The sequence below is a fragment of the Ictalurus punctatus genome, chromosome 6, assembly GCF_001660625.3.
Source record: "Ictalurus punctatus breed USDA103 chromosome 6, Coco_2.0, whole genome shotgun sequence".
NCBI lineage: Eukaryota > Metazoa > Chordata > Actinopteri > Siluriformes > Ictaluridae > Ictalurus > Ictalurus punctatus.
The window spans coordinates 18,074,862-18,088,465 of record NC_030421.2 but is presented as its reverse complement, the minus strand read 5'-3'; the positions used below and the strand labels follow the sequence as shown (position 1 = coordinate 18,088,465).

The 13,604-nt window shown below is 37.4% G+C and overlaps 1 protein-coding gene across 2 annotated transcripts; it reads left to right on the top strand.

The window, feature by feature from the left end:
• The first annotated feature begins 5,000 nt into the window (after window positions 1–5,000).
• rnaseh2b (ribonuclease H2, subunit B) lies at window positions 5,001–13,195 on the top strand. 2 transcript variants are annotated; one of them, NM_001200667.1, is given in 11 exon segments: window positions 5,050–5,158; window positions 7,069–7,140; window positions 7,407–7,514; window positions 8,220–8,296; window positions 9,411–9,525; window positions 9,598–9,662; window positions 10,354–10,459; window positions 10,543–10,624; window positions 10,896–10,941; window positions 12,733–12,810; window positions 13,016–13,180. In NM_001200667.1, coding segments are annotated over 11 exon segments (924 nt in total). In that variant the 5' UTR covers window positions 5,050–5,094; the 3' UTR covers window positions 13,127–13,180.
• Window positions 13,196–13,604: the final 409 nt, after the last annotated feature.

Here is a 13,604-nt window from a genome sequence, read left to right as displayed (position 1 = left end):
ATGTCATGTTTTCTCGACATTAGATTTGACCCAGCTCCATAAATAAATAAATAAATAAATAAATATTTTTAGTCCAACCTGCAGTAGAAAATAACAAGATGAACAGTACAGAAACTCATTTGAATTACTGAAGTTATTTTATTGGATGAATTAAAGCCACGTTTGGAGAACTGCACATTAATTATGAGTCGAACTCACAAATTGGTTCACAATCGTTAATTTTATGCCTAATTGGTCAGCCTTTCAATTTACAGACGGCACTCAGAAGCAGCACGAGCTGTCATGAAATCCTACTCACACGTCTATTTTCGGATTACCTGTCGGTCGGTTTAAATTCACACAGTGTAACTGCTCCAGCAGAAAACCACACTTAGTTACACAGACAACTTACAGCTATAGTTTAGCCGACAAATGAAGTAGAAAGAAAAGCTGGCCGTGCACCCTAAAGCGCCACTAGTGCTTTTTTGTTGTTGTTTTGTTTTTTGTTTGTTTGATTGGAAACTCCAAAGATTTTCGCTTTCTGTCCTCTGAGTGAAAAAATACACTGTTCCACAACCTCGCTGAAATGATCTCAAATCTGTTCATGACACTGCAGAGAGTGAGCAAAAAAGTTGTAAAAGGCATCCTTCCAAATGTTCGTGATCGCAAGCCTGTTGTTCTAGACACTGTAACATAAAATATTGTTGCAAAAAAAAAAAATCACTGCTGTTGGTAATTATAGGTTCGTTACATGAGTTTTCAGTGTGTAGTCTACTGCTGTTGCTTTATCTCATGGTTAGGTGCATGTTGGTCAGTGTGCGCGTATTTGGCTAATTTTGCATGTGTGTGGGTGGAAGTGTGGCTCTGATGCAAAGTAAGAATCATCACTTTGTGCTCTACAGTTTTTAAAGATCATTCATTTTGGACAAATATTATAGCTCTAACCTTCGATGGTGCTAACCACCTGCGGATGGTGGTGGTGTTACTGCTGCTGCTGCTGACGATAGGGATAGGGATGGTGTGCATCTGTCTGAAAGATGTGCGGTTTTAGTCTAACCGCTGACACACACACACACACACACACACACACACACACACACACACACACACACACACACACACACAAACAAACACAGAGTGAGTGTTTTTAATAGCAGTATCTGATTTGAATAGCTGATAGAAAATGAAAACCGACTTGGTAACACTGAAGAAAAGTCAACTTATTAGGGTCCCCTGGCCAGATGGTCCAGATCATGATATCATCAGGAATTACATCATCACAAAATCCCCCCCCAAACACACACACGCACACACACACACACACACACACACACCAACCACACCGTATCTCCTTTATACTTTATCACTACATAGATCATCTTGAAGAATTATTTGTCTTTGGTCACTATGCCCCTTTTATACAAATGCACCCAGCCAGGTAATGAAATGAAAAACGAGAAGGGAGAGACAGTATAGAACACATGTAATGAGAAGAAGTACAGTCCCCTCCGAAACTATTGGAACAGCAAGGCCAATTTATTTGTTTGTGCTATACACCAAAGATATTTGGGTTTGAGATCGAATGATGAACATGATAAGAGAGTTTAGAGCTTTTATTTCCTGGTATTTATGTGTAGATGTGTTAAACAACATAGAGCACATTTTGTATCAGACCACCCAATTTGTACACAGGCAAAAATGTTGGAACATGTGACTGACAAGTGTTACTTGTTACCCAGGTGTGTCCTGTTAGATTCATTGTTTAAACAATAAATAGCTCTAAATGTCTACTTTTGGTTTTAGCCTCCAAAAAGACTGCATTTTTTGTCTTTAAAAAAGGATAAGTCTACATGAAGATCAGAGAGCTGTCTATTGGAGAAAAGAAGTGGAGAAAGAAAGGCTGTGGTAAAAGCCTGGAAAAGTAACATAAAAGAAGAAACCAATAATTTGGTGATGTCAGTGACTCATAGGCTTGATGCAGTTAAGGGATATGCAACCAAATATTAAGTGTTATTTATGTTTATTTACTTCAAGACTTATCTGGTCCTCTACTTTTGTTCGCCTGAAAGTTAGGTGGTCTGATACCAAAGGTTATATGTTTTATGTTGTTTAACACATCTAGATGTAAATATCAGGAAATAAACACAGACATCCTAAATTCCCATCTCATATCCATCTTTTGAGTTCAAATCCAAATGGCTTTGGTGTATAGAACAAACAAATGAATTGGTCATACTGTTTCAATAGTTTAACCGAAACAGTGTCACATCGTGCCAAACTCATCCTGACATAATTGTTGTTAAATTTCTTTAAAAATATCATACCAGACAATTAGATATCACACGTGCGCATGATGATGGGTCTCATCTGCTTTTCAGTATCACAGCATTAGCAGAGGAAAAGCTATATTATCCAAGCTATATTCATCCAACACTGCCAATAGACTTTTATCATCTCCTTTTACCTCTTCACAGCAGTGAGTGTATTTCTTACTTTTTGGAACCATTATGAACTCCCTGAATACTAGCTTGATTTTGGCTTTATTAGATCACTAGCTATATTATCTATTACTCCTGTGATATCTGCAAGTTAATTACAGGCTATTCTGTTGCTCAGTGCAGCACTCACCTCTCAGTCCCTTGATGGATGCGCCTTCTCATGACATTGAGTTTTCACATCGCTCTGAGGTGTCACATCAACTTGTGTGCCTGTAAATGTGCAGCTAGTGCCAATAATTCTCCCTTGTCATAGTGCAAAGATAGTTGTATTTAGCTATCATACATACACTGGCCGAAGTAAGACCTCCCTCTGCACTTCAAGCTCAGTCACGCAGTCCCCAAAGTCTCCCATAATCTTCCTGTTGCAGAGGTACAAACTTCAGTTCCACTGTCAGCCCCCAAAGTTTTCAGGGCTCAGGACCTTGTCAAATTCAGACAACCACCTTTTTATGCTCTGTTCCAGAAAGTTCACTCTTGAATAGAGATGCAATCAAAAAATTAGACCCTGTGGTCCAGAACAAGTTGTTCTACTAAACATATCTCCTAGTTCAAAAGATGACTCTAGAGTGCCCTTGTGATTGAACCCTGGGTTTTTTGCCCATTCACATCACCTTCTTTTGTTAACCACTGACCTGATCTATTGACCTTACAGCATTCCATTAAGTCGTGCCTGCTGAGTGCAGTACATACCCTATGGGGCACTATTTGGACTGGACAGTAGAGATTCCAACATCAGATCAACTGTTCATGTGCCATGGAAGGAAGACACAAGGCACTCCCCTGTCTAAACAGACTGGCCCATTGGATGGTGAGTCATCGCTTTGGTCCACAGGCGGGCTGCAACACCAAGACCCTTTTGTGAAATGCTACTCTATGACATCATCGTATAGGTTATCCACATGATTCTCACCACCCCTGGTGGTTAAGCGGAGTGAACACATGGTGGTTTAGAATTGAACACATGCGGTCACTTTGTGACTTTGTTTAAGGTCACAACATGCATGCATATATACGTGCACAAGAAAGTAAGTACCCTGGTGATTTTGACGATCCTTGGCAGTTCATAGAACCACAGTTAGATACAGAGTTCCGTGTGTGGTGTATGTATGTGTGCGTGTGTATGTCTGGGATTGTCATATCCCAGCTGTGGGAATTCCTCCCTGATGATCTGAGAAGTCTTACCATTCCTGTGGTGTGCCAAGGAGGTTTCTGTAAAATCCCAAGCAGTCAGAGTCTATATGTGATGACAACACACTTAAACTCTACTGTGTGTTTGATTAATCTTTTGGTTTCCTATCACTCTTCTTTTAATCAGAAAGTAAATGGAAACATAATATCATGCTTACCTTACATTTAACCCAAAGCTGTTACTGAAGATGAATGAATGAATGCATGAATGAATACTGTAACTATATTACCCGCATATACTGCAACGTTTCTTTCTCTTGGACTAACTTTTCCTTTAGTCACACAAAATAAAACATGGTATGTTTTAGCAAGCATGATCCCCCCAACCCCTTGTTAGTTTATGATGGTTTCCCGCCCATCTGGAGGGTCTGAGCCTCCTCATGTCCTGATCATCAGAACACAATCTGACCTGAATACCACTATCATTGTTCCAGATCAGGGTTTTCACAACAAATTTAAAGGCACACAAGCCTAGAAGAGCATATGAATGTCTTTTGGCTACGATGACTGCTTGAGTGTGATGAAACCTTTTTCTGTAGACCCTGAAAGAAAGAGAATGAGAGTGAGAAAGCTTTTATATGATGCTCAGACATGGTGCATCAAACAAGCTATTTCCCTCAATCCTATAAATTACTTTTTAGTATATATAACGTACTCTAGTGAGCCAGAAATATTACACATCTTCTGGCAAATGCAATTCTTACACAGCCCCTTTAGTTATTCCGTAAGCATTCCTTAAGTATGTGGCGCCATCTTGTGGAAATAACAGAAATGTGTCAAACTAAACACACGATTAAAGACTGTATCGTGTTTTTGTAAACAAATCGATAACTACCCCTTCATTATTTGATTGCTGTGTTTTCTGTAGTGCAATATATAACTAGCAATACAATACAATAATTATTTTAATATATCTAATCTATGTTGTAAACAAATGCTAAGAATAGAGCTGAAACACTGAAGAAATTAAGTTATACAGTAACAATTGATCGGGGTTTTTTTTCCACCTATGCAGTGTGTGTTTTCCTCCCTATCTGAGCAAATAACCGTTAAATGATAAGTGCTGGTTTTCCTGTCCATGACATGGAGTAAACACGCCTGCAGTAGAAGCAGCTCGCGCCCGAGCCTGATGTGGAACGTACCATTATTATTGGGGGAGTCGCAGTAACAGGGTTTCAGTACAAAATACTGCGTGCATACATTTATAATGATATTTAGAATATGAAAATTATTTGTAAGTCCAAAACACTAGAACAAACAACGTTTCTTGACACGTGTAATAACTATGTCCGGGAAAAACCTTTTAAACAAAATGTGGTTACCCCTTAGCACGCTGTAAAGAAATGAAAGTGTGGCGCCATTTCTGCGTGGGGCACGCAGGGACAGCAGCACTTCAGCGGCCTTACAAATAAAGCACAAACTCTTGAATATGACAACCAAAAAGAAGCGCTCGGCACACACCAGTAATGATAGCTGGGTTGTCATTGCTGCAGGTATGACAAATGAACCAAGATATATATATTTATATATATTTTACTTTATGTGTTAGAGCAGCACAAACCGGCTGGACACTGAAGTTAAGCTGCTGCAACTGAAACGGCCATTATCACTGGCGCTAATTTCTCTTTATGCGTTTCCTAGCAACAGACTATTGCACTGTAGTCTCTATGTTATAACAGTGATCTTCGCTGTGTTCGTGATGCGTTATATTTACTTTTTGTTTATTTAGTTAGCAGTAGCGGTAAGTCCTGAGTCATGCAGCGATGCTGTGTAGGTGATTTAGTCTAAAGCGTTCTACAGAGCACTTTGGTAGAGCTAAATTATCTCAGGCTGATGGTTTTTCTGCCTGAACATGAGAAACAGAACAGTATTCATAACAATAAACATACACTTTAACTCCTCATTGGGAATCAGGGCTAAAAGCTGAACAGTAGGTAAACCATTTTACTAAGCGAGTCATAACGGAAACCCCATTTAATAATACAGATGCGACTCAAAAAGTTAGAATATCATGCAAAAGTTCGTTTTTCCTGTAATTTAATTCAAAAAGTGGAACTTTCATATTTTCTACGTTCATTACACATAAAGTGAAATATATTTCAAAACTTTTTTTTTTTTTTTTTGGTTGTTTTAGTCTTGATGATTACGGTTTACAGTTTATGGAAATCAATAATCCAGTATCTCATAATATTAGAATAAAGAATTTATAATATAGAAATGTCGACCTTCTGAAAAGTATGTTAATTTATGCACTCAATACTTGGTCGGGGCTTTAATCCTTCTGCACGAATTGCTGCCTGAATGTGGCGTGGCATGGAGGCAATCAGCCGGTGGTACTGCTGAGGTGTTATGGAAGCCCAGGTTGCTGAGGTGTTATGGAAGTCCAGGTTGCTGAGGTGTTATGGAAGCCCAGTTTGCTTTGATAGTGGCCTTCTGTATTGTTGGTCTGGTGTCTATCATAGTCTCTATGGGGTTCAGGTCAGGCGAGTTGGCTGGCCAATCAAGCACAGTAATACCGTGGTCAGACTCTGGGACCTTGATTTCCAAATGAAATGCAAAATTTACTTTAATCTTGGCTCAGGAAACCTTTGCATGTGTGTTGAGTTCTTCTCAGGTTGACATTTCTGTATTATAAATTCTTTTTTCTAATATTTTGAGATATTGGATTTTTGATTTCCATGAGCTGTAAGCTGTAATCATCAAGATTAAAACAAAAAAAAAGGCTTTATGTGTAATGAATCTACAATATATGAAAGTTCCACTTTTTGAATTAAATTATGGAAAAAAAGAACTTTACTGCGATATTCAAATTTTTTGAGATGCACCTGTACAATGAAAGCTTTCGAAACATAAAGGAAAAACACATTTGACCACTTTTATGGCCAAAAGTATATGGACACACGACCATCACTCCCATATGTAGTTCTTACCCAAACTGTTGCCACAAAGTTGGAAGCACACAGTTGTATAAGATGTCTTTGTATGCTGTAGTATTACAATCTCCATTCAGCGGAAATAAGTTGCTCAAACATATTTCGTCATGACCGTGCCCTTGTGCACAGGTTCTTGAAGACATGGTTTGCCAAAGTTGGAGTGGAAATGGGCCAACATGTTGATTTAAATACGGTTTAAAAAGTCAATCAGTTTCATTGCAAAATAAATCTTGGACACAACTGAAGATCACATGTTTGTTATAAATGCACATTGTTCATGTTGTATTTTGCCTTTAAGACGGTAAATATTGTCATCCAGGTGATGCTAGTTTGAGAGATGTTTTACTAACCTTGAATTTTGTTTTTACTAATTTGCTTGTAGTATGTTTGGCAGAAGTCCCTGTTTGAAATAATTGTTGTTGGGTTTTTTTGCCTGTAGCTTACTTAATATTTTACATTGTTCTGAACAGATTCTGCCCTGGACAAGACAAAACTAGATGATGGTGACCCAACATTCATCAGACTCAGAAACCCAGCTACAGGTCTTAACAATGTCTTGTTACTGTATTACTCATGGTGACCATCTGGCTAGATCAGGGGTTCCAACTGCAGTCCTGTGGAGCCACTGTTTCAAGTTTCCTACTCCAAATGATCGGACCCATATAATGAAGGTCTTTAAGACTAATTGATAAGCAAAATCAGGAGAGTTGGTAGTAGGGAAGTATGTAAAAGAATGGCAGTGGTCATCAGGCCTGGTCTGGATAACCCCTGAATTATCTAACTAATAGCTCTCTAATCTGTGCATTAGGTGCTGCTTCCCAATACCTGTTCAGTAGAGGAGATGTGCGGCTTTATGAGGTGAAGGCATTTGTTGAAGATTTCCACTCTTGGTTTATCGACCAAACAGTCCAAAGAGGTGAGAACACACAGTTTGATGATTCCCTGATACTGATTGACGGAGCTTGCTGTGAGGCAGCTTACTATGTTTTTCTATAAATCGGGGCGAATTGGGACGATACCAGCAAAAAATGGTAGCTCAAAAAAAAGAATGAATTTGGGCAGGTCCTGTAACAAATGGAATGGAAAAGATTGGAATTGAATTTGGAATATTTTTTGAATTGGAACTTTTAAGTTGTGCATTGGTAGCTACGTCTAGCAAAAATGTAATGCATGTCTTGACAAAGACACAGTAAATGAAGTCACAGTAAATTCATTCAAGCACCGGCATGCATGATTTGTGTGCATTACATCATTGCATCATTACATCATTGACTATGTACGTTATCATATATCAAATTCTGTTTAATATTGTCTTAATCTGAATTGGGCAATCGTATGGTGGTGTTCACATGACGCAATACTAATTAGAATATTGCCAAATTCTGATTAGTATCGGAATATTGATGTTCATGTAAACATTTATGTAATTAGAGTTTTGATATTCAGTGGAAAAGCTTGGATAACTGTTATTTTTAAACAACTGTAACTCACTAACTAACTGTAGATTTTGAAAGTGTAGGTGTAATTAAAACATTGACATGTCAACGGCTTGTTTTGATTCACATCAACTGAAATTTGGCATGAACGTCTTTTGTGTGTGGTTGTATTTATGGGTTTCTAGATGGCAGACTGCTGTATGTGACTCCTATGGACCCACTGTTCTTGTTGTTGCCTTACCTACAGAGCGGTGCAGTGGAGGTAAACCAGCTCAGGGTGTCATTATAAAAATAGTACTGCTCAACAAAATGTAATAAAGTTAGATTTTTATAACAGCCTAACATCTAAAACATCACAGGGAGTGCTGTTATAGGAAATTACTCAGTGGCAATGTTTGATGCTGTAACTACTCCGAAATGTTTCATTCTATTTATACAACAACAGTTTGCTAACGATTACACACTGGTATTTATTAAAGGACTATGTGTTATACAGTTGATCTGTTTTTATAGTTACATTTAATGATGTGAAACCTCCATTAAAGTTAATTAGAAAAAAATTCACCTAATCATGTTACTCATAAACTGCAAAATTGCAGATGGAAATGTTTAAAGGACAACTTTACCATTACCTCGGAGTGTTAGAAGGCACTGATGTGGAAATTCCTTTTCTTAAATGTTAAATAAACATTCTTCTTATAGAAAGCTAAACCAGAGCATCAATCATACTTCTTTACTAGTTAAACAACTTAAATTACATGAGCATCCACCATACAAGTGCCTGTGAGATGTGGAGATGTGTGGGTATGTGGCATGTTCTATGCAGGGGACATTATATAGTATATTATACGGTAATATAGTATAGGATGTAGTATTATAGAAACATAACATATGAGAACGAGTGTGTTAATATGAATGTTGCTGCAGCAGAAAACCATCAATATTTATATAAAGAAAACACTGATGTCTTTTTATTGGTTTAATACGAATGAATATTTTTACACTAATATTTTACCTAAAAGGTTTCAAATTTAATTAATTACCTTATTTTTTTTATATTAGATTTAAGTATATCATTTGTATATTAGGAAATTAAAGCTTTTATTTATTGCTACATACATTATTTATTCCTCACATCTAATGGATGTACGTTATTGAAGAAGCATCCCCAACCTGTATGTTTAATTGCTCTATAATACAAAAAAAAAAAAAAACTTTTGAAAACATCATCATGGAACTGCACATCTCTCACTTTTTTGATCAGCTGAAATGTGCTGACGTGTGAAAAGCATGTACATACAATTTTATACAGGTATAATGAATGATCATTTATAAAGCAGTAAGATCTGGAATTGAAGTAATCATGTTGTCCACAGGGGAAGTTTCAACCACTGCAGCAGATAGTCATGGATGAGGATTACCCAGGGTGCACAAGAATGTTGAAATGCACACAGGCTCTGGACACACTTCAGCATGTGGCGGATGAGAAAGGTATGTATGTGAGGATGCACACACATCACTTGCACCAGTTTTATTATACTAACATTTGTGTTCCTGTTGTAGTTGTGGGCAGTCAGAAATTCCACAGATATAGCCAAGAGAAGACCATGGACTGGCTGAAGAAAAAGGTGGGTATATAGGCTTTCCCAATAAATGTGAAATGACTCAAATTACATGAGACCAGTGTAATGTGTGTAATTCAATTCAATTCAATTTTATTTGTATAGCACTTTTTACAGTAGACATTGTCTCAAAGCAGCTGAAATATCAACACGGAAATATCACGGAAATATTACAGAAATATCAACACGGTGTATAGATATTAAAGGTGTGAATTTATCCCAACTGAGCAGCCGGTGGCGAAGGTGATAAGGAAAAACTCCCTTAGATGTTAAGAGGAAGAAACCTTGAGAGGAACCAGACTCAGAAGGGAACCCATGCTCATCTGGGTAGTGATTACATGACTGTTAAATAGTGCATTTTTCTGAATGCTGTACCAAACAGTGTATATTTGCTATACAGGTACCTATCTGAACTATACACTAGATGAATAGACGAATATTAACCTCCTTGACTTTAAACAACACACCCAAAATTTTTCTACTGCTACCAACACTGAAATGTGCCAATCTATATCACTGGTGGACGAGCATTTAAATAGAGTGTGACGCACTATGCTAGTAGTGTTACGCTAAGAGGGCAATGAATTTTGGTGGTCCATAATTTCATTGTGGTGCCCACCGCTAAATTTCTTATGGAGCAAAAACACTGCTATAGGGAAGAAAAATCTATTAATTTTGTCATATTTTGTCCTTTCAGGTTTTGAACACAGTGAGTGCACTTAAAAAGAGCGACATTTCTGTAGGTGGAGGCGTGAAGTCCACCACTTATGTGCGAGTTAAACAGGAGACAGATGTGACTGAAGGTAAGTTGAAATGAAAACTGTGCCTGTACTGGATTATTTGTGTACGCGGTGTATGCAGATAATATTGTGAATTATTTTTGCAGAAGATTATTTGCGTTACGCTCACGGACTCATCTCGGAATACATCAGTGAAGATCTGAGCAAAGACCTGCATAAGCATCTGCAGTAAGTACACACGCACATGTAAAATATTTTATATAGGAACTGAATTGACTTTATCTAAAGAAGTATGATATTATGGTATATATAAAATATTTTGGTATTTGGCACATTCCCCGTGGTCATACAAGCATTTCTCTACAGAAATTAAGTGTACAGTACATTTTCAATGGCTGTTTGTGTAACTACATAGAGTGCGTGTCATTCTTTTATTTTTACAAACAATTTTATTTTGTCTTTGCTTTTCATGGTACAACATGTTTGCTCCTTTTAAAAGATTACCTGAAATATCCAGCCCTAAAGAGGTGGAGCCTCCTTCCAAGGTAAACCAGATAGACTTCAGCAGAAGCCAGTGTTTCCTTCTTCTATCCCTTTCTGATTACTCTTATGCAGACAATGATTGGCTTAGTATTTGTTCAATTAAAATGGTAGCATGCTCTAATGCACCCCAGCCAGTTTTAATTATATTGACTACGGTTGCAACTAATGATTATTTTCATTAAATGGTTATTTATTTATTTTTCCGATTAATCGAATAATCTGAAACCTTTTTTTTTCTTCTTTTTTTCAGTTTATTAGTTGTTGCAACTCTAATATTGACTCATAATAGGTCCTGTAGCGGTTTATTTCTACTGTTGATTCCTGTAAAATATCATTTGCTGTTTTATTTTTGAGCAAATCACCTGATGCTTCACCTATAGCTTTTTTTGTTCTTTCTAATGCTTTGCTTCTTCATTCTCCTTTTGGAGTTCAGTTAATTAGATTTAGTGTGCGGTATGTTCAGAAACATACACTAGGTGACCAAAGGTTTGTGGACACCTGACCAATCACAAAAACAGTGGGGCCCAAAAGTGTGAGACCACATTTATAATCTAGGATTTTTTTTTTCTTTTTATTGGAAACTGGAAATAAACAGTTTCTGAATAGAAAAGAATTTTAACCAAAGAAAGGAATTTTTCTTGGAATATTCAAGTATAAACTCTTTCTAGGTCACCATTTACATTTAAACATGTTTGTGATGTTAACATATCTGACCATGTTAACTTAATGTCAGATTTTCTGCGAGTCTTATTCCTTCTATGGCACATGTTCAGATGTCACTGTGATGTATTTGATCTAACATGGATAGTCAGATTTTATACAAATTTTTGAAGACCGTGCCAGTTTGAGTGAATGCTGTAATTAAAATGGTGCATACCAATTACTAAGAATTTATGAAATCCATGAAAATTTTTATAATTTTTATAATTATATAAAATCATATAACCAATTATAAGGATATAATTTGTAATGAAAAAGGTTTTTATTAAATTTGAAAATAGCACATTTTCAAAAGTGATGTCAGATTTTGGACCCTACTGTATGTCCTTGTTGAACATCCCATTCCAGATTTAGTTCCCCTTTGCTGTTATAATAACCACCACTCTTCTGGGAAAGCTTCGCCTAGATTCTGGAGTATGGCTCTGGATTTACCCATTCAGCTGCAGGAGCATTAGTGAGGTCAGGCATGCAGTCGGTGTTCCAGTTCATCCAAAAGGTGTTCAGTGGGGTTGAGGTCAGGGCTCTGTGCAAACCTTCTCGAGTCCTTTCACTCCAATCTTGGCAAACCATGTCTTCATGGAGCTCGCTTTGTGCACAGAGGCATTGTCATGCTCAAACATGTTTGGGCCTCGTTCCAGTGAAGGGAAATTGTAATGCTACAGCATCCATAGAAATTATAGACAATTGTGTGCCTCCAACTTTGTGGCAATAGCTTGGGGAGGAAACACATATGGGTGGGATGGTCAGGTGTCCACAAAATTTGGGCCATACAGTTTAGTTGTGGATTATTTTGTGGATTGACATGTAGTATTGTTCTAACAATGCACATTTGACTTCAGTTAGTGGCAACATAATCTGGAAGTCAGTGATATTCAAGTCTGCAAGGGGTTGTGTGTGAGAAGGATCACTTTTTTCTTTCATTTTAAGAAGTGGTAGCAAATCAAGGATGCTCCTTTTACTTGATCATCAACACATCTGTAGTTAACACTGTCCTTCAGCTATTCTGCCTTGTTACAGAAGCAGCAGATAGAAAAGATGTGGTGATTGTATGATTGCTATCTTCTATTGAACAGAAAAGGAAATTGTCAGATAAACCAGTGGAGGCAGGGGAGGACTACACCAAGTTCAACAGTGCTGACTTTGCCCGAAAAGTGAGTGAGAATATAAGACCCAAGCATGACAGTCTTTTTCCTTTTGGCCTCTCGTAAAGCTGCCTGTGGCAACTGTCTGCCTATCCTTCCATTGATGTGGTGTGGCTGCAGTCTTTCTGTTCTACCTTTACTGTTTGAACACAGTTTCTGCATCTAGGTGTGTGTGTGAGCACAAGGACTAAATACATTTATGTTTTCCTGATAGCCCCCTAAGAAGATGACAGCTGCTCAGAAGACACTTGCTAAAGTGGACAAAACTGGCATGAAGAGCATGTCTTCATTCTTTAGCCCTAAAGTCAAGCAGGAAATTAAGTGAGAGTGTGTTTGTGTCTGTATATGCTTGAATATGTGTATGTTTTTGTTAATAAAGTAAAAAAAACAAGTACTTTGTCACTCATTTCATTTATTACATCCCTATCAGTGTATATTTCAGGTATCCATTACCTCATGGCAAGGCCTTTGTTTGCCATTGATTTTGCATTTCTCAGTTTTTCAGCAATAAACATTTATTTCCCCTTTATTTATTTATGAGCACCACTTGCATTTTTAAATGTAAGTATTTAATACTTAACCACTATAGCATGTCACCATTGTGTTTCCATGCGTATTGGTTCTGCAGTGTCATTTTAGTATTGTGTGTTCAAATTTCTTGATTGAGATTGTTTAAGACTTGGTTATAGATGATTGGAATGTGCAAATTAGGAAAACTGGTCCAACTATGGTTTAGTTAAATGGTTGCAAGTACATAGACAAATCTCACAGAAAAGGTGTGAAGGTTGAAGACCTTTCTCATG